General features: G+C 49.7%; 1 protein-coding gene across 2 annotated transcripts; it reads right to left on the bottom strand.

The window, feature by feature from the left end:
• Window positions 1-459: 459 nt before the first annotated feature.
• GSK3A (glycogen synthase kinase 3 alpha) lies at window positions 460-20,002 on the bottom strand. Of its 2 annotated transcripts, none has more exons than XM_083753954.1 (11): window positions 19,904-20,002; window positions 17,239-17,426; window positions 17,068-17,151; window positions 15,708-15,818; window positions 10,986-11,116; window positions 7,628-7,734; window positions 6,390-6,487; window positions 5,140-5,235; window positions 3,658-3,844; window positions 2,144-2,245; window positions 460-1,974 (listed from the first exon to the last, which is right to left on the bottom strand). In XM_083753954.1, the coding sequence occupies exons 1-11, from the start codon at window positions 19,929-19,931 to the stop codon at window positions 1,898-1,900; spliced, it is 1,209 nt and encodes a 402-aa protein (XP_083610080.1). In that variant the 5' UTR covers window positions 19,932-20,002; the 3' UTR covers window positions 460-1,897. The 2 variants fall into 2 exon arrangements, with proteins under 2 accessions (XP_083610080.1, XP_083610079.1); XM_083753953.1 differs by lacking the exon at window positions 19,904-20,002 and adding an exon at window positions 19,106-19,559.
• Window positions 20,003-20,541: the final 539 nt, after the last annotated feature.

The raw sequence follows: 20,541 nt of genomic DNA, 5'->3' as shown, positions 1-20,541 counted from the left end.
AGCACATGCACAACACTGAACAAAAACAGTGCCGCATTTGCAAGTCTTCCCTTGTGTGGAAATTGCTTTGTATGCTCAGCTGGCAGAGCATGAGACTCTTAATTTCAGGGTTGTGGGTTCCTGCATTGCAGGGGTTTTGACTAAATGACCCTCGCGGTCCCTTCCAACTCTACAATTCTATGATGCGATGTCCAACGCTTATTGACAATGGAGCTTTAGTTACCAAAGCCTGTTTTACCTCCATGCTTATGGCACACAATTCTTGATCCCTACCTTAAGGGCATAGGGAAGCCGTGGTCATATGAAAGTAAGCTTTGAAGCCTCTGGTTGGCAGCACCAAACGTTTAACCACCAGGAAACTCCCTCCTTGCCAGTAGCTTCACCCTGCTGCCTTTCCCAGCTCATCCACACTGCCAATACCCTCCCCTGTCCCAACCCATAATAAGGAGCTCCATGCTGTTCTTTCCGTTCATGCCAATAATTTATTGAACCGGATGTCTGTACACAGCCAAAAAACCTAAGAAAGAAACTAACACACAATGTTGGAGGGGGGGGGCAGTGATGAGGAATGGGCATGGGGAGGTGGGGGGAATTTATCCACAGGCTGCACCCTGGCTCCCCAGGGGGGGGACCTTCAATCCTAGAGCGATCTGAAGATGGAGAGGGAAATGGGGTTTGGGGCAATCATTGCAACGTTGCATTAAGAAAAAAAAATTATAATCTATTTACAGGGAGAATGGTGAAAGGAAGCCACTGAGGGAGAGGGATGGGGAAAGAAGAGATGTATTTACAGCAGGAGAGAGAAAGGGCATGGAATTAAAACTTGTCTTCTCCTTCCCTCCCCTCCCACCCGCTTTGAGAGAACATCCCCCCCTCATCCACCCACATCATTGATTTGCGGTGCTGGGGAGCAGACACGGCTGAAACTCAGAGCAAGCTCTGCTGTAAATTTATCCAACTGCCTGGGGAAGAAACAGCTCCCAATGCCAGCCTGTACTGAGGGCAAGGGGGGGGGGAGGATTTCCCACAATAAATCCTGGTGCCGTGACGTATGGGAGGGTTGGAAGAGGAAGGTGCAGTTGGCCGTGCCCCCCTCACAGTCCAAGGCAAGGGGGATAGGAGTTTCTTGTTCCCATTAAGAGATTGTGGTGGAGGCACAGCCAGCAAAATGAGGAGGGGAGGGAGGCCTCTCAGGGAAGAGGAAGGGTCCTAATTCCCCACCTGAAAGTGACAAGTTGAATTTTATTGGGGTTAATAAGAAAACAAAAGGGGAGGGGGAAGACTGACCCGCTTAAAAATACAGCATCCGTGTTTCAGAGGCAGACAGGTCTGGGGTGGGAGAGGGACACCCAGTGAGGGACCAGACCGGTGTGAGGGGGCCACAGGGTTGGAGTTCGGAGAGCGTGGGCGACATGAGACTGGAAATAAAACATTTTTTGTATCCCTCGGGGATGTTAAAAACAAGAGCAAGTTAAAATCAAACTGGGCCATCCTTGGGAAAGGTGGGAGGGGAGGAGAGAAATGGGGGTGGGGTGGGGTGGCAGCTCTTGGGTCTCTCCCCCTCCCCAGAGGCACCAACCTTGACTGCTTTTGAAAAAGGGAGCCCTTAAGCCATGGGATTTTTTTCTGCCCTCTCCCCGCGCCGAGGCATCATGGGACAACATGGGAGGGAACCGCGAAGTGATTCAGGGAGACAGGGAATTCCGCCCCCTCCCCGTGGCCATCTCGTCTCCAATTGGCCTCCCCACTGGCCAACGGGAGGCAAGCTCCACATGATCCCCCAGGCCACATCGTTGCTTCCCCACCCCCCCACGTTCACAGTTCAGAGAAGTCCATGTGGCTGGCCTGGAGGGTAGGGGGTAAGTGGAGGGGACCTGCCCCCCGGCCCAGCAGCCCCTCAGGATGTGTTGGCGATGGGTCCTGCTCCGTCCCCGGGCGTCACCTGGCTCCTGTCGGTTCCCATTCTCCCCTCACCTGCAAAGAGAGAAAGGAAAGGCCTCAGGCGTAATACTGAACCCTCTACTCCGTTCCCAGAATGCATCAGAGCGGCCTTACTTGAGCATCCATTCGCCCCTGAAAGGAGCAACCCACCCAAGCCCACGATTGTTCTCGCGCCAAATCCCAAGAGGATGAAGGCACTCACTGTGCGAAGTTGTGGAGCCAGGCACACTTCCCACCGAGCTGGCCTGGGATCGAATGTGTGGTGGAATGAGGTTTGTGTTCAACCCTGGCTGGATGGATAGCTCTGCAAGGGAAGAGAGACTGGATCAGCCACACAGGTAGGTATCTGTCAAGGGAAGATCGTTCTCCATGCATCTGATGAAGTGAGTTCTAGTCCACAATTACAAGGAAAAAAATAGGGTGGGGGTGTTTCAGATATTTCCCAGAGGTTCCGAACTATTGTTAAGAGGGTTGAGCTTGAGAGGTTCTTCTTAAAGTTCTGATCAAACAGTTAATAAAAAATGGGAGAAAGCTCGCTGAGGCCCAATAATAATAATAATAATAATAATAATAATAATAATAATAATAATAATAATAATATATTATTATTATTATTTGTACCCCGCCCATCTGGCTGGGTTTCCCCATCCACTCTGGGCGGCTTCCAACAAAGATGAAAGATACACTAAAATGTCACATATTAAAAACTTCCCTGAACAGGGCTGCCTTCAGATGTCTTCTGAATGTCAGGTAGATGTTTATCGCTTTGACATCTGATGGGAGGGTGTTCCACAGGGCGGGCGCCACTACCGAGAAGGCCCTCTGCCTGGTTCCCTGTAACTTGGCCCACAGAATTACTAACCACGTCACTAATCCAATATTGGTGTGGGGAGACGCTGGGAGTCTCGCGGGGAGTAGGGACAGGTTAGCTACCTCCATTGTGGAGAATACATGGAGCATGACGTTCCACTGAGTCTCAAACCCTCAGTGAGTTAGGGACTCCCCCTGCATGCGGCAACAGGCTCCAGCAGAGTGGAAGAATAGTGGGCCCAACACCCAAGAAGGCAATTTCTATACGTGCTGTAGAGGGAAGTGAGGGGCAGGTGGGGCTTGTCAACTTGGGAAGGGAGCACATCTGTGAGAAGGAATCTCTGATCTTAAACCTCTGCTGCCTCACAGGATATCTTAAGAAGAAGAAAAAGCCTGCAGCCAAGCTGGTGCCAAACATTGCTCTGCTTTCTTTTGGAACACATCAGTGAGACTGAGAGGGGGATTCTTATTGTCTGGGCAGTCCAAGACCTCCATGCACACTGCTCAAGGTTGCACCCCAGGGAGGTCACGTTGGTGCTGCTAACACAGTGGTTTGACTTCACCCCTGGAGGCGCACTCCATTGCCAACAAGCATCTTGGGGGATGAGCTTTACATTACTGACCCATAAGCAGGGATAACAAGGACCCAAAATGGGGAGGACAATGAAGCAGCAAAAGAAACACTGTGGAGTAGCAGAGTAAACTGAATAATCAACATTCAAAAGCACCCACTCAATTCCTGGCCCAGTTAGGCCACATCTGGGGATGGAATTTAACCTGCACCAAAGTCTTCTTTAGCAAATGTTTTGTGCTTCCTCGAGGACTCTGACAATGGGCCCCCTGCCTGACACCCCCCCCCCCCCGGCCCCACCGCTCTGCCTGCTTTCCAAGATGCCAACCACTTACCCACAGGGCTGAAGTTGAAGAGGGGGGGCAGGTCGCGGCCATTGGGCAGCCGAGCATTGGGCTCGCGCAGCTCATCGAAGAAGCTGTTGGCGCAAGCCTCCAGTGGGGAGAGGCGGGTGGCGGGCGTGTACTCCAGCAGCCGGCTGCACAGCGAGATGGCCTCCAGCGGCGTGCGGGGCTTGAACACCTGGCATGGGGGGCACCAGAGGTCACCCACAATGCAATGCAGCTCCACTCCCCCTCCACTTGAAAAATGCTACTTGAGTTGCATGCAAAGGAACAAGTTTCACAGGTGCATTTTCTGCAATATGCCCACCTTTATCACGGCCCGTGACTTTTAAGCAGAGAACTGCCGGAGTCCCCGGTAAAAGTCTTGAAGAGAGTAGTGTGCGCTCTCAAAGACAGCACGACATAGTGGCTAGAGTTATGTAGCTGGTCTAGGGATAGCGGAGCTCGAGCTCCTGTCCAGTCTTGAAGGTTATCAGGTGACCTTGCACCAGGATCGCTCTTGTTCTCTCCCTCGCTCTCTAACCTACTTCACAGGTTGGCTGTAAGGATAAAGACCTTTTTTGGCACCCTGAACTCTTCATAAAGAATGGTGGGATAAATATGTAAATACCGTATTTTTCCGTGTATAAGACGTAGGCTTTTCCCCTAAAATATGTCAAAAATTAGGGGGCGTCTTATACACGGATACATCTCCCCCCCCCCCATTTTCTTAAATCTGAGTCCCCCAAAATAGGGGCATCTTATAGATGGAAAAATACGGTATCTGCTGTCACAGAGCAGTGTTCCCCAAACTTGGGTCTCCAGCTGTTTTGGGACTAGCGTTCTCGAGCTGTAGTCCAAAAACAGATGGGAGACCCGAGTTTAGGAAACACTGACATAGATGGAATGATTTTTTTTCTCCTGCTGCTTCACAAGGCAAGACCCTAACTGATGGGTTCAGGTTATCAACGACAAGCAATTAGGAGGAACCTCTGGAACGTACAGGGTAATGGAGAGTGAAACCTGTGCCGCAGCCTCCCCAAGCAGCTAAAACTCCCCAAACTGTCCCTCTCCAATGATACCCTTGAGCAGCCGGGGGGAAGCCTCAGGCCTAACTGGGCCCACCTGCACTACACCCAGCACTACGCAGCGACAAGCGTGGGGCAGGTAAAGGTATAGCTGCACCAAAAGGAGGTTTGCAGGCACTGCCAATCGGCCGGCTGCTGGGGTCTGCAGAGAATGGTGCTCTGTGCAGCGGAGTGGTAATCACCTGGTGCTGTTGTGATGGCAGCTGATTGACAAGTGGGCAGCCCCACCCACCTGCCCAACTTGGCCCACCGGGTATGGAGTGGGGAGACAGGGATGCAGCGTAATAGATGCCATTCCCCAAGCCTGTGCAAGGGGAATAGATGCCATTCCCCAAGCCTCCTCCCACTTTGAGCAGAGGACGACAGCAACCTCCACCTACCCCGGCATTTCCCCCACGATCTTTACCTTTATCCAGGGGTGTGCTTTAATCTGGGGGAACTTGAACTCCGTATAGTTGGGATTCATCTCTCGGATCTGTTCTCGCGTTGGTGTCCCCAACACCTTTGGGGGGTGGGGAAGAGAGAAAGGGGGGGGATGTATTTTAGTCACAAAGCATGTCGGGATGACTTCTCGGTTCTCCTCCCCTACCCGCAATGTCTTACTGGCATCACAATGGGATGGGAGGAATTGTGTCCAAATGAAAGGTCACAGACTGGTTGGACACAGAGGGATGGTGGGAGGAACCAGCTGGGGAAACCCCAAAGGAAGAAGGCTCAGAAACTGGCGAGTGGTGGTGGTGAGTGATCAGGGGGAGAAAAGGGAGAAGACTGGGAAGAGGAGGTGTCAGAAGCTGAAGAGGTAACAGGCTTTAGTGAGCAGGGAGAGTCTGTGGCAGAGACAAGTGCAGAATCTGAAGCAGAAGCAGAAGAGGAGGGAGGCCAAGAGGCAGAGAGGAGTCCAGCTGGGGAAGAGGCAGAGGTGTCTCTCCCTCCTGCTGCAACTAGCTCCCCTCCCTCATCTCCCAGAACCAGGAGAGGCATGAAGAGGGCAGAGAAGTTAGCTTCACACAGGTGCAGTCTCAGATTGCTTGGGGGAAAGCCCTAGTGAGGAGGGAACTTAGGCAGCTGTGGGGAGGCAGGGACCTTCAGTCTCAGCAATGGCTTCATGGGGCAAGACCTGCCAGGGATGAGTTGCTGCGCTCATCAGGCCTGACACGCCTGTGCCGATCCTGTTCTCACTAGTAAAGAGTTAACTCCAACTTGCTTGGTGTGATTTACTGCTGGCTCGCTCCTGTCATGAAGGGAAGAATGACCCATAGTCCTTTGTTTGATGTACCCAACCCTTTCTAAGCAGGTATGTCCATTTTATAGCATGGGAAAGAGTATGCCAGTGGCCTTCCAGCTGTGTTCTGGGTGGGGGTTCAAGTTCTTTTCAGTGGTAAGATCAGCAAGGGGAGATAACCGCTTCCCCCACCCCCAATACATATTGTGCACCATCACCTGTCTTCTGTCACATCAGTTGTACATGAAGGTGAGGTGTGTGACTACAACCCACACAAACCAAGCAGGGGCACACCAGAATTCATTCAGAATGCACAGGGTTCACCAGGCAAGAGTAGGATGTTTGAAAAACACTGAGGGAGCCCACAAGAGTGTTTATTTGAATACTTGAGCTGGAGTGGCCCAGTGAGAAAGAGTAAATGATCAGTTTGTTACCTTGATGATCTCCACCAGCTGGTCCACTCCACTGTCCCCAGGAAATATAGGCTGCCCCAGAAGCAGCTCTGCCAGCACACAGCCAGCAGACCAGATATCTAGGAAGGAAGCAGATGGGGACTTCATTGAAATCTGGCCTCCTGGGAGGAAAGCAGCACCCCATGCCTAGAAGTGGAAGTCCTCAACTTTCTCCTTTTAGCAATGGGTGGGCAGAGGAAACTCCTGCCATAGATCAGAAGTAGAGTACAAACTCCGCATGTGGAAGGGACCCAGGTCAGATCCTCCAGCATCTCCAATCCAGCTAGTAAGAGTATTTTGTCTGAAACTCTGGAGAACCACTGCCAGTCAGTGTTGGCAGCAATGAGCTAGATGGTACAGACTCTGGAAGGCAGCTTCCTTATAGCAAGGATGGATAACTTCTGGTCCTCCAGATGTTCTTGGACCACAACCTCTGAGACTGGTGGGGTGGGGAGTCCAACAACATCTGCTGAGCCACATACTCCCCATCCCTGCTTTACGACATACCGTATTTTTCGCCCTATAGGACACACTTTTTCCCTTCCAAAAATGAAGGGGAAATATGTGTGCATCCTATGGGGCGAATGCAGGCTTTCGCTGAAGCCTGGAGAGCGAGAGGGGTCGGTGCGCTATCTGCAAGCCTTGGGAGCCTGGTGCAACTTCCCGCAGCCTGCAGCGGAGCGCACCCTGGGCTTCGGGCAGCTGTCCACAAGCCTTGGGAGCCCGGCGCATCTTCCCGCCGGGCTCCCAAGGCTTGCGGACAGCAGCCTGCAGCCCGAAACCCGGGGAGCGCAGAGGAGCACACCCCGGGCTTCAGGCAGATATCCGCAAGCCTGGGGAGTCCGGCAGGAGTTCCCGCCGGGCTCCCCAGGCTTGCGGATAGCAGCCTGTTCTTGGGTTTCCCCTGCCCCAGCCCTGCGCCTGGGGGGGAAATAAATTTTTTTTCTTTACTCCCCCCCCCAAAAAAAACCTAGGTGCACCCTATGGGCTGGTGTGCCATATAGGGCGAAAAATACGGTAATACCAGCTAGGACGTACTGCATCTCACAATGGATGACGTTTCAGGCATCCACCTCTTCGGGGCATTACAGAATTCAGGAAAGCTTCCTTCCGTCAGCCACCAGGTCCCACTCACTTGTTACAATGAGAGGACATTCACTCTGCAGAGGCGTCTGAGCCCCACAGAGATGCAAGATGCAAGGGTGGGGTCAGGCACTCACCTATGTTTGAGGTGTAGTCTGTGGCTCCAAAGATGAGCTCGGGAGCACGATAGTAGCGAGAACAGATGTAGGAAACGTTGGGTTCTCCTCGCACCAACTGCTTTGCACTGAAAAGGGAAACAGAGTATGGATGGCTGTGATACAGACGGAGTGGTGCGGCAGTTAGAGTGGTGGTTCTCAAACTTTTTTCTATGGACCACTCTTTCAGAATAAAAGAGTGCTTGTGCCACTGAGAAGAAACATACTGAAAAACACAACTAGGATTGTCCTCAGCATCACATGATGCTCTTGCTCTCATTGTGAAAAGATATCTATGTGTATTCTGCAAAAAGAAAAAAGAAAGATACTATACAGTGGACGCACGGGTTGTGAACGTGATCCGTGCAGGATGCACGTTCGCAACCCACAGCGTTCGCAACCCGCAGTGGTGCTGCACGACCGCCGGAACCCGGAAGTAACCCATTCCAGTACTTCCAGGTTTCAGCGGTCCGTAACCTTAAAAAAGCAACTTGAAGCGTCTGTAGTATATGTGCTGCCGAAGCGAGCACACCTCTGTAACCCGAGATATGACTGTACTACCCTGAAATGTTTGAATGTTTCTTTTGACTATCCTTGAATCTTCCCACCCCATTTGCTATCCTCTCCTGCCCCCAGCGTGGCACATCACATCCTTTGAGAACGGAGTTACGGTGGTACCTCTGGTTAAGAACTTAATTCGTTCCGGAGGTCCGTTCTTAACCTGAAACTGTTCTTAACCTGAAGCACCACTTCAGGTGCTTCAGGTGCTAAGGGGGCCTCCTGCTGCCGCTGCGCCACCGCTGCGCGATTTCTGTTCTCATCCTGAAGCAAAGTTCTTAACCCAAGGTACTATTTCTGGGTTAGCAGTGTCTGTAACCTGAAGCGTCTGTAACCCAAGGTACCACTGTATAGTGTCAGACTAAGAGACCTGGGGTCAAACGCCTCCTCAGCCTTGAAGCTCAGTGAGTGACATTTCAACCAGCTGCACTTTCTCCCTCTCTCTTTCAGCCTGACCTACCTCACAGGATTGTTGTGAGGATCATAGAATCTTACAGCTGGAAGGGCCCAAAGGGTCATCTAGTCCAACCCCCTTCAATGCAGGAATCTCGACTAAAGCATCCATGGCAGATGACCATCCAACCTCTGCCTAAAAACCTCCAAAGGAAGGAGAGTCTATAACCTCTCATAGGCGTCTGTTCTGCCGCAGAACAGCTCTGTCAGAAACTTTTTTCTAATATTTAGCCAGAATCTCCTGTATACAACATAGTGGTACCTCAGGTTACATACGCTTCAGGTTACATACACTTCATGTTACAGACTCCACTATCCCAGAAATAGTACCTCGGGTTAAGAACTTTGCTTCGGGATGAGAACAGAAATCATGCTCCGGCGGCACGGCAGCTGTGGGAGGCCCCATTAGCTAAAGTGGTGCTTCAGGTTAAGAACAGTTTCAGGTTAAGAACGGACCTCCGGAACGAATTAAGTTCTTAACCCGAGGTACCACTGTATAGCTCAAGTCTACTCTTGATTAAGGACTTTTTAATAACCACCTGATGAAGTCACTAATTCATCAATTAAACGAATTAACCAAACAGCTTGCATAGTGTAATAATTAAGGTGCTGGACTAGGACTGGGGAGACCAAAGTTCAAACTGCCACTGGTGACCTTGGACTGGCTATTCCTCTCTCTCTCTCTCTCTCTCTCTCTCTCTCTCTCTCTCTCTCTCCATTCTCAGAGGGCTGATGAGGATGAGAGAAGCAGGGGCCCAAAGCAGGTTTAAGATGTTACCCATAAAAAGGTCAACCAGCATAAAACAACACCAAGTAGCTGCTTCAGTGAGTTATGAAAGCAGCATGAAGTTCGTCGACTGCAAGGTAAGCTGCCAGTGATTGTAAGATGAAAGGGAAGGGAGGACAAAGATGGCCTATGACCACAAAACCAGGGTGGATAAAAATCAACGATTTTTTAAAAATAAATAAATAAATAAATAAATAAAATCAGGGTGTTTTTTATTTAAATTGGATTTTTTTTTTACTTAAAATGGATTTTTAAAAATAAAATGCTTTTGGAGGAAAAATCTTTTTAAAGATAGTTTTCTATTTAAATTGCATTACAGTCCAAAGATTATTCATGAGGAAATAAGGATTTGTTTTAAGTTTGTCAGTCTAAGGTTTGGTTTTTTTCTAAAAATGTTTAACCACATCAGTTAACAAACACGGATACATATGCTATGTTATTGTTTTAGTTAAATAATTTTTAAAATTTTTTATTAAGGAAATGGTTATTTTTTTCCTTCCAATAAAATACAGCAGAAAAAGTTGTCCAAATAGAAAGTTAACTTATTAAACCTCACAATAATTTCATAATTATCTATCTATGAATTTCTAATAGTATAACCAAATCAGCAGTTTTTTATATAACTGTAAAAACTACTCTGAAAATTTACTATTCCAAAAATGAAACCTTCATATGGTTGTAAATGTTAATATTATACCAGCAAGAATGAGTCTTTCTGTAAAAAAATGATTTAAATCAAGTCTTACCGACTAGTGATTTAAATCGTGATTTAAATCGATTTGATTTAAATCAAATCTACCTTGCACAAAACACACAAAATTGTATGTAAACCTGCACCCTGAACTCAGAAACCCAACTAACTATGTCAGCCAGCTGCAGCCTTTGTTGATTAAAGACTGGAGCCTATGAGTCTCCATTTCCACCCTGAGATGTCACAGGGTGGTCAAACTGCTGAAGGGAAAAGTTCGGTCAAAAATGTGAAGGGAAGGCATTGGGAAGGAAGGAAGGAAGGAAGGAAGGAAGGAAGGAAGGAAGGAAGGAAGGAAGGAAGGATGGATCTAATTGGTGGAGAAGCCTCATTTTAATATCTGACGTTTTATTGTATTTTAATTTTTTTTGCTGAAAGCCGCCCAGTCTGGCTGGGGAAACCCAGCCTGGTGGGCGGGGTATAAATATATTATTATTATTATTATTATGGCTGCACATGAAATAGAGCAACCCAAAGGCAACATCTTCAGTGTCAACATCATCCATATCCCCCACATCTCGCTATTATTATCTGAGGCCTGTAGAATGATGGAGGTATGCAACAGGGAAAAAGGAGGCATGAGAGGCAGCAGAAGTCGGGTTGCACATATGGGTATGAAATAACCAAGCAAACCTCTGGCTGAATATTTTGAGCAAATTATGGGTCATGGACAGAAACAAGTCTACTTGTGTATTTGGAGCACCAGGGTGATTTGTAAATCCATCACACAAGGGCCGAGGTCCATTCTACAGGGGCGTGTGTGCTGGGAACAGCCGCTTCTGTGCTTCTCTCACCTGCCAAAGTCGCAAAGCTTCAGTACTGCTGTGTCGGGGTCCACCAGTAGGTTCTGGGGTTTGATGTCCCGATGACACACGCCTTGAGAATGGATGTAAGCAAGACTGCGGAACAGCTGGTACATGTACACCTGGTTGGGGGAGAGGGAGACGACAGACATTTAGGTTAAAACAGTAACTTAAATGATGTAATGCGTACAGAGGTGTTTCACTCAGAGACCCTGGCTCAGTCATGGGTGGGGATGCAGCAAGTTAAAAACACAAGCAAGGGCAAGCACTTTAGGCTCAACGTATAACCAACCTATGGAGTTTAATGCCATGGATGATGCAATGGCTGTCAGCATGTCACTCTGGAGCCAGGGATGGGAACCCTATGGAGGTGGCCACCGTCAGATGTTGCTGGACTCCAAGTCCCATCAGCCCAAGCTGGCCTGCTCCAATGGCCATGGATGATAGTTCAGCAACACCTGGAGGCAGCCACAGGTTCTCCATCCTTGAACTAAAAGATCTGCGGTGGCGGCGCAGCCCAAGGGGCTTCCTTAATGTCTCAGCGGGCTCGGAAAGAGGAAGACTGTCCTGCTGCCATTTGCTAAGCTGCTCCGATACTAAACTGAAGGCAAATCAGAGAATCCCAGGAAGCCGTGTGTGTGTGTGTGTGTGTGTGTGTGTGTGTAAGGCCAATGTCCAGCAGAGGTGAAAAGAGATGTCTGGGAAGGCCAACAGAGGGAGCAGTCTCTGGGGGAAAGAAAGCAGGCCAGAGACAGAAGCCTAAGACGAGAGGAAAAACTCAAAGAGAACAGGCACACACACGTATCCCATTCAAGAAGGCCAAAGTTCACATATTGATTACCAAACAGCCGTCTTCTGGCAGCAACCACCAAAAGCTAGGCATTTTCTTTGAAATTCTGTTTCTGGTGTGTTGTAGTTATGCATCTAATTGGATTGCTGTTATCCTGATATTTTATTTTTATTTTGCCTGCATTTTGTTAGCCGCTTTGAGCATCTGCATTGTTGGGGTGGGGAGAGCGGGTTAGAAACCTCAGTGCAAAATAGACTGTGGCACAGGGACGTGTTGTTCCCTGCATTTGCCCTGAACGGCGGCACTCTGCAAATGCGTAAGATTCTCATCAGTGGCTGTCATCCACACGAACTAATTAGCACTGGGTTGTATCCCACTGTGGAAAGGCTCTTTGATCCAGCGGAAGCTTCTGTGAATTGGAAAGGGAGGGTAGAGGTGATTTATGTAAATTTCCCCTTTTTCCTGCAGCTCCAGCGCCATCTTCCACACTGTTCAAAGGGTCCCCCAACCCACTGGAGGAGATTTGAGGAAGGAGCATGAGGGGAAATCAACAAAATCACGTCCCTCTCCACCTTTCTGTTCACTAGGGCCTCTGGCGGCTTAAAGAGCCTTCTGCAACCAAGGGAAACGGATAGAACCCCGTATCTCCACGTTCAACTACAATATATCTCTAACTCCCAGCTACTGTGATTCAACAACACAAATGGGCACCACTGCCACGTCAGAACCATGAACCTCGGTTTAGCCACTGTTGGGCGAAAAAATGTGTCACTGGTCTGACCCAACCTTGCCATTCCTATCAGGATTCCCTACACTCAGAAAAAGGGACGCAGGTGGCACTGTGGTCTAAACCACAGAGCCTAGGGCTTGCCGATCAGAAGGTCAGCAGTTCGAATCCCCGCGATGGAGTGAGCTCCCGTTGCTCAGTCCCTGCTCCTGCCAACCTAGCAGTTCGAAAGCACATCAAAGTGCAAGTAGATAAATCGGTACCGCTCCAGCGGGAATGTAAACGGCGTTTCCGTGTGCTGCTCTGGTTGGCCAGAAGCGGCTTAGTTATGCTGGCCACATGACCCGGAAGCTGTACGCCGGCTCCCTCGGCCAATAAAGCGAGATGAGTGCCGCAACCCCAGAGTCGGTCACGACTGGACCTAATGGTCAGGGGTCCCTTTACCTTTACAATCAGAAAAGCTAAAGTGACTTGTGGCATGGTAACAATTTTATTTACACACAGCCTTTCTAGGATGAAAGAAAATCAAACTCAGGGCTGCTTCCAAATAAAATCAGAAACTGCCAACAAAACAAAATCAGCAGTAATTGAAGAAAACAGAACCACAGAAACCTCATCTATGGAGAAGCTTTCAAAGGACTGGAAGTGCCATTAAAATTCAAAATTAACTGAGAAAAGGGGTGGGATCAGGAAGAGAAGTCTATTGACGTTAAAGATACATTTTATAGGTCAGTACAGATCCTTAAGCAGAGATGTTATTCGCTACTGATAGGGAAACCCCACCAGCAGACAAACTGCACAAAGACAAGGGACCATTCACAGCACATCCCATCAGAAGGAGCAGAAAAAGACCCTTCTCTGCCCTCAAATACCCCAGGGAGCTTCTGCCAGGCAGACAAGATAATACTGGGCTACAGGGACCCGTAGCTTCACTCTGTATGAGACAGCTTTATATGAATGTACACATAGTATTTTAGAAATGCAAAATAGTTGATGGGAGTCTAAAAATTAGCTAGAGACAAAAATGTCTGTTATCCTGTTCCATTTGGAACAATTTTTCATGCTTTATAGTTATAGTGATTTTTTTGTTTTTGTTTTTACAAATTGCATATCCTGTCACTGTAACCCATCCTTGGACCTTGTGGGAACGGGCAAGTAAGAAAGTATTAAATGAAAACCTCACCCCATTCACTCAGAAAGGTTAGCAAAAGAAGGAGAAAAGATAGCTGTGATTGGGAAGGGGCAAAAGGAGTGCCTCAGGGAAGGGCTGCGAAGCCTTTAATCCTCCAGATGTTTCTGGCCTATTATTCTATTTATTTGTATCCCTCCTTTTTCCCCAGACCAGTACTCAAGGAAGCTTACACAAATTAAAACAACACAGATAAAACACAGAAAGTGAAGAATGTATAAAAAGTGCTAGTTAAAAAGCGATTAAGACTATAATAGTATTAAAACAATATAAAACAGATCTATTAAAATTCAGATAGTAAAAAGAGCACAGCACTACTTAAAAGTCCTTTCCCTTAAATTAAAAAAAATGAACTAGAATGTCAATCATCCCTAACCACTGGCCGCCTGGCTGGGGCTGATGGAAACTGGGATCAGTGGATGTTAGCAAAGTGGTTTTTCCCTTTCCTATATAAGAAGTAGGGGGAAACCTTCGGTCATTCAGTGTTGATGAACTGTAACTCCCATCAGCCCTCGCAAGCATGGCAAATGGCTACAGATGAAGGAAGCTGTAATGCAATAGCATCCGAAGGCCCCAAGGTCCCACACACACCTGCTACATAACATGCAATATTTAAAATCAGAGAAGGGGGTAGGTCCCAACACTTATTTTTCCTTACAAGCTAACCTTGGGGTGAAAGGCAGGCGATAAATTAAAATAATATTTTCATCATCCCTTTCTGACAGGGATATTTTATTTTAAAATAGGGGTGTTTGATTCCAAACTCAATGAAGGTGCACGTTCTCGATCCGTGTTACTCAAATAAACCTTTCAAAAATGATGGGAGATCCCAATCGACTTTATTAATACCCGAGGCTCACTGCAAAATCCCAAGGAGGCAAGAAAGAGCCTTCCGATTGTACGCATTAAAATGGGAACGCATGGGGGGCTCTTGCCCCTTCAAAGGATGTAGAGGGCACAAGACGTCTTCTGGCTGTTGCCATCTTTCCAGTACGTCTTTGTTGAAACCAGGAACAGCAGCTCCATAACGGGCCCAGGGGCTCGTCTGTCTGCATCGCAGCCATAACGTCTGAAGCATTCATTACACCCAGGACTCTGCATGGGCTGTCGTTGTACAGCACGCAAAATATGACATTATGGGCACTCAACTCCTGCTTCCAGGAAACCTCAACTTTCAATCAAGTAAGTTTTTAATTAATAATAATAATAGTTATTATTATTTATTATTTATTAAATTTATACACCACCCTTCATCCAAGAACCACAGGGCTGTAGGCAACTCCATGGAGGACAAGCTACGATGACTGCTTATTTATTTGATTATAGAAAGAAAACCTCAAAAAAAATTTGAAACAATAAAATTGTCACTAAAAGATTTATAACCATAATTTAAAACACACAAAAGGTTAAAGCCACGATAGAACAGACTAAAACAATTTAAGACTCATGCAAACTTTCTAAACATCTGGGCTGGCTTATTAAATAAGGATGCCTTCAGCAGGCACTGAAAAGAATACAATGAAGGCACCTGCCCGAAATCAATAGGCAAGGAGTTCCAACGTATTGGTGCTGCCACACTGAACGATCAAGTTCTTACAGATGCGGTGGGGTTATAATGTGGCAGCTGAATAAGTTTTACGTTCTACCTCTGCTGCCAGAGGCACTGCGCCTCTGAATATCAGCTGCTGGGAATCACAGGTGGGAAGTCCTGCCTGCAGGCTTTCCTATCCGGTTGGCCGCTGTGAGAATGGAGAGCTCAGCAAGATAGGCCTTTGGCCTGATTCAGCAGGCTCCTCCCAAAACGTGAAGCAAAGGTTCGTCCTTGGCTTCCCGATCTTAGTTTGAGCAAAACAACCCCTAGTTCAGACGCAATGCTAAATCCGGGATGGTGTTTTGCTGTTCTCACTCTTGCTAGGCTAGGAGGGAAGAGAGAGCAGGGCATGGCTCATTGCAATGTGCCACTGTCTTCTTGGGCACAGAACATTTTGCAGCAGGAGTGACACTCACCTTTACATAGATGACAGGGATGGTCTGTTTGGCTTTGGTGAAGTGCCGGGCCACGCGATAGACCGTCTCGGGCACAAAGTCCAGGACTAAATTAAGATAAACTTCATCCTTCTGCAACAGATTGTGAAGAAGAGGGAAGTGAGGGAACCGCCAGACCAACTCCACCTTACAAATGGCAGTGGGCAACATGGAACCCTGAAGATACACCTGTCAGGACTGCCCCAACCCCAGCTTTCATCTCGAAATGATATACAGACTCTCATATAATATAAAAGGACTTTTACATAAAGAGCTCATATAGAAGCGCAACAGGAAAAATGAGGGCTTAATTTTAAAAAAGAGAAATGTGTTGCATACTCCCGCTTATCTGGAAGGCAGAACTCAAGTCCCAGGTGCAGAGAGGGCAGCTGTTGCTTCCTCAGCAGTTAAGTGCTACGTATTTATGCTCAAAGGCATTCTGCTATTTCCAGGTGCTCTTGAGTTCAGCTCCAGCAATGAAAACGCATCCTGTAGCTGAGCTCTGATGAGATGCGCCTCAGTTAGATCTTGGCAAAAACACCAAAGGGCTGGAAACAAAGAGGTCAATTAAGAGAAGCCTCAATTTTGTTATCACTGTTAGCTTTGCCTGCACCCCAACAGCCAGGATTTAGGAAGTAGCACAAAGGAATACAACATAACAGCTATTGCCACTTCGGATTACCAAAGTAGAGTAAGACTATCCTGTACAGTGGTACCTCGGGTTAAGAACTTAATTCGTTCTGGAGGTCCCTCCCACTACCGCCGCCACACAATTTCTGTTCTCATCCTGAAGCAAAATTCTTAATCCGAGGTACTATTTCTGGGTTAGCGGAGTCTGTAACCTGAAGTGTCTGTAACCCGAGGTGCCACTGTATAGAGTAAGAACAAAGTGTCAACAATCCGACTGCGGCTTTCATCATGCCAATCATGTGAACTATATACTGCTAAATCATCCAAATTTGCCGGAAACCTTTCCCCAGTGGACTCTCTGGTATAAAAGAGCCAGAATGGAAGGGCATAGCAAATAGACTAGGACTGAGGACACCCAGCTTTAAATTCCCATTTGGTCATAGAGCTGAATGAATGACCTTAGCATAGTCTTTGTTCCCCTTTGGACTGATGGGACTTGTAGCCCAAAACATCTGGAGGGAACCAGTTAGGCAAAGGCTGCCTTAGCACAGCTGCTCTCTCAGCCTAACTCAGGAGTGAGGAATCTGCAGCCCTCTAGATGTTGCTGGAGCCCCCAACTCCCATCAGCCCCAGCAAGAGTGGCCAATGGACAGGAACCAATGTTGCCAGACATTCTGAACAAACCATTTTCCATTTCTTCCCCTGTCCGTACCTTCTCCCCACTCGAGTAGAAGAAATACCGCAGGCGAACGATGTTGCAGTGATCCAGCTTCCTCATGATCTGCAGCTCTCGGTTCTGAAAGCAAGAAGATCGAGGTGAGCTACAGAATCCCAAGTGGCGAAATCAGCAAGACGCATTGACAGACTTTCCCTTTCAACTCACCTTGAAGCGTTTATCTTGCAGCACCTTCTTGATAGCAACCAGCTCCCCGGAATCTGCTAGTCGGGCCTGGTAGACGACCCCAAATGACCCATTGCCGATGACCTTGATATCAGAATATGAAACTTCTTGGGGGCGGTCGGGGCCCTGACCTGGCGTGGCCACCACAGTGGTCACCTTGCCACTATCTCCTGGAAGAAGGGGAATGTTTGAGAAAAGGGGTGAGAGTTCCAAATGCTGCGGAAATCTCAAGCACCACTTGACTTCCGCTCCCTAAACACATATCCACACCCTCCCCAACACAACACAATGTCAACATGCTCCAAATAGGACACCATTAGGTGACCCTCAGCACCCCCAAGCTGCTTCATCACTGAGTCCAATGGCCTACACACCTGTACCCAACAGCTGGTGCCGAACACACAACATTCCTAAGGCAACCCAAATGAGTAACCAAAAAAAAGTCACACGTAACTCCCTACGCTACAGCTAAACCTTACAAAGCACTTGATAATAGGGATCAGCAACTGCATATCCAAAACCTGATTTTTAGGTGGGGTGGTTGTTCTTTTCCCAACTGGTAATCCAAAGGGGCTGGACAGCAACACTCATAAAATATCCTTTGAGATTAGGAGGCTTAGAGGATCTTGGTCAACACCCCCTCTTCTCAAAGTGCCATTGCTAATTGATGGAATTATGATTGTGCCCCTAAAAGCCTAAATTTTCATGCTGCACATTGCTTCCCTTCACAGTGTCCAGCCGAGCCTCAGCCTCCCTCCACCCAACACCTCCGCCCCTCACTATCTTTCAACCACACACCTGCACTGCCTTACCTGTGCTGCCACTGCCACGCCCATTCTGAACTGCCTGTTACCAGGCAACCAGACCCTGCTCCAATTCTCCTTGCTCTTTCACCCAAGCATTAGTTGTTCTCCCTCCCCTTCATGGTCCAGCCCATCTTTCATTGCAACCCCCTCCTGGAGGGCACTGTGTCATTCCTACGCAAACTAGCTCATCTCAGCACCAGATTGGCACCGAGGAAAGCTTAGACAATTCCAGCAGCCATCACAGGCTGCCTCCTTCAACCCCATGGAAATGAACACCCCTGGCTACCCTTACTAACCTCCCGGCTTCAATGATTTCATCCTGACGTCACCAGTATAATTCTGGACCACTCGTCCAGCTGCTGACCTCAAATAGCCTTTTTCCCAGAGCCCTGGTCCCACCAGCTGAGAACCTCAAGCCCTTGCAGAGTCTCCCTGCACCGACCCAGGCCAACTTTTCTTCTGCACCACCACCCTGAGGTGCCAAATAACCCAGCTCTCTCCTGCGCTGGTGCCCGTTAGCAAACCCCTCCAAAATAAACACACACCTCCTCCAACCTAAGGGGCACATTTCCAACCTGTCCCCTCCTCGATTATTCATTCATTGGTTAGGCTTATATCCCACCCTTCCTCCCAAAGGAGCCCAGGGAGGCAAGTAGGACCCCCGTCCCCCCACCCCGCTTCCCTTTGCCTAAACCTCCGGAGCCCCCAAAACTGGCACCACCCTCAAGAGCAGGTGTGGCTCTCGGAGACTCCTCCCTACCACCCTATGCCAGACACCCCAAAGGCTGAGCACCCTCAGATACTCCCCCTCGTCCCATTTCTCCCCACATCTCCCCCTCCTTTGTCCCCGCCTCCCAAGCTCTCGCCCATCCCCCCACTTCCCTAGCACCCCTCTTTTCTTTCGCCCTTTCCCAACTCCCCCCCCAGCCCCTCTCCTCTTCCTCTGGTCGATTTCATTCAAGCCACTCCTTCCCCTCCCCCACCCCTTCTTTGTCCCCCCCTCCCCCTTCCCCACTGCCACCCCCGACCCAGGCGGTACTTACGGCCCAGCTTGAGCCCCGGGAAGGAGCCGACTGCCGTGCTGGTCCCGCCTCCCCCCGGCCCAGGCCCGGCAGCCCCCCCGGGCTTCCCCCCCGGCGCTGCCCCCGAGGTGGGGCCTGGCGCGGCGGGCGCCGTGGCGGGAGCCCCGCCTGACGGGTCTGCGAAAGAGCTCGTCCGGGGCCGGGAAGAGCCGGCGCTGCCGCTGCTCATGGTGAGGCCGGGACCAGGGAAAAGGGAAGGGGGGCCGCGCTGGCTGGCTGGCTCCGTCTGAGGCGGCTCGGGAGCCGGCCCAGCCCGGCCCTGTCGCGGGAGCGGATGGGAAATGGAGTCCCGGCCACCATCCGCCTCGCTACCCGCTACCGGAGGCAGGACTCCATTTCCCACAAGCGGCGCCGCGGAGGCGGGCCGCTCGGCCTCCTGCCGAAGGTCATGCTGGGACATGGAGTCCTCTGGCCCCGAAACGCCCCGCAGCCCGCTAGAGACAGGGGACTACGAGTCCCAGGATGCCGAGCGCACCGCTGGCCGGCCGCCGCGAGGAAGGACGGGAGATGGAGTCACTCGGCTCACAGCCCGGCCAGACTCCCCAAGCGCAGAGTGCAAGGGATGGACTGCGTTTCCCAGCGTCCCCCGCGCGAGGACGACTGACCTATCCGGAGACGCGAGCAAAACGACCCTCTTGTGAGGCGAAGAGGGAGGCTGGGAAGGAAGCCGTACGGGAAGCCAAGAGGGTCACACAGAGCCGCAGGGCGGGGAGTGTCGCAGACGCCGCTCGGCCACCAGAAAACCAAGAGAGACTTAACCTTGCGCCCATCTCGCTCTGATATCCATTATCGCCTCAAAGCCCAATGGAGCCGGAACGAGGCCTCATCAAGCCGCGACGCGGTGCACGATGGGAGACGGCGTCGGTGCGGCCCGCCGCCGCTTTCCCAATACGCTCAGCGCGGGCGCCCCGTGACGCGTTTGGCGGAGCCCCCCCCGTCCTTCCAACAATTAGCGGACTACACTTCCCATCGTGCACCGCGACGAGAAGGGCCGCGATTGGCAATGGGAGGCCGCTGTGGCTCGGGAACGGCCCGCGAGGCCCTTCAGGCCCGCCACACTTGTAAGGCCGGCGCGTTATGTGATGGGGCGGTCCATTCTCGCTTGGTGTAGTGGTTCCTTGGCATTAGGGCTCCCGTCATGCAGCGCCACACTGGGGCAGCCGCGTAGCTCCCGGCGTGCACTGCGCGTCTCCCGTAGGGGGTTTGTGGGAGGAAAACACAGGAACTAATTATATTATTCATTCATACACTGCCTTTTCCACCCTGACAGGGACTCTGGGAAAATGCTAGTTACAGCTCAGTAAGCAAGCCCATAACTTAACATGCATTTAACTTACGCACATTCAGCTTTTTTTGCAGGTGTCTAAAGAAATAAAAGGCAGCAGAATGGGTGCATG

Source organism: Podarcis gaigeae (assembly GCF_964106915.1).
Source record: "Podarcis gaigeae genome assembly, chromosome: 8".
NCBI lineage: Eukaryota > Metazoa > Chordata > Lepidosauria > Squamata > Lacertidae > Podarcis > Podarcis gaigeae.
Note: the sequence above shows the minus strand (reverse complement) of the source record. Positions and strands in the feature narration are given on the sequence as shown.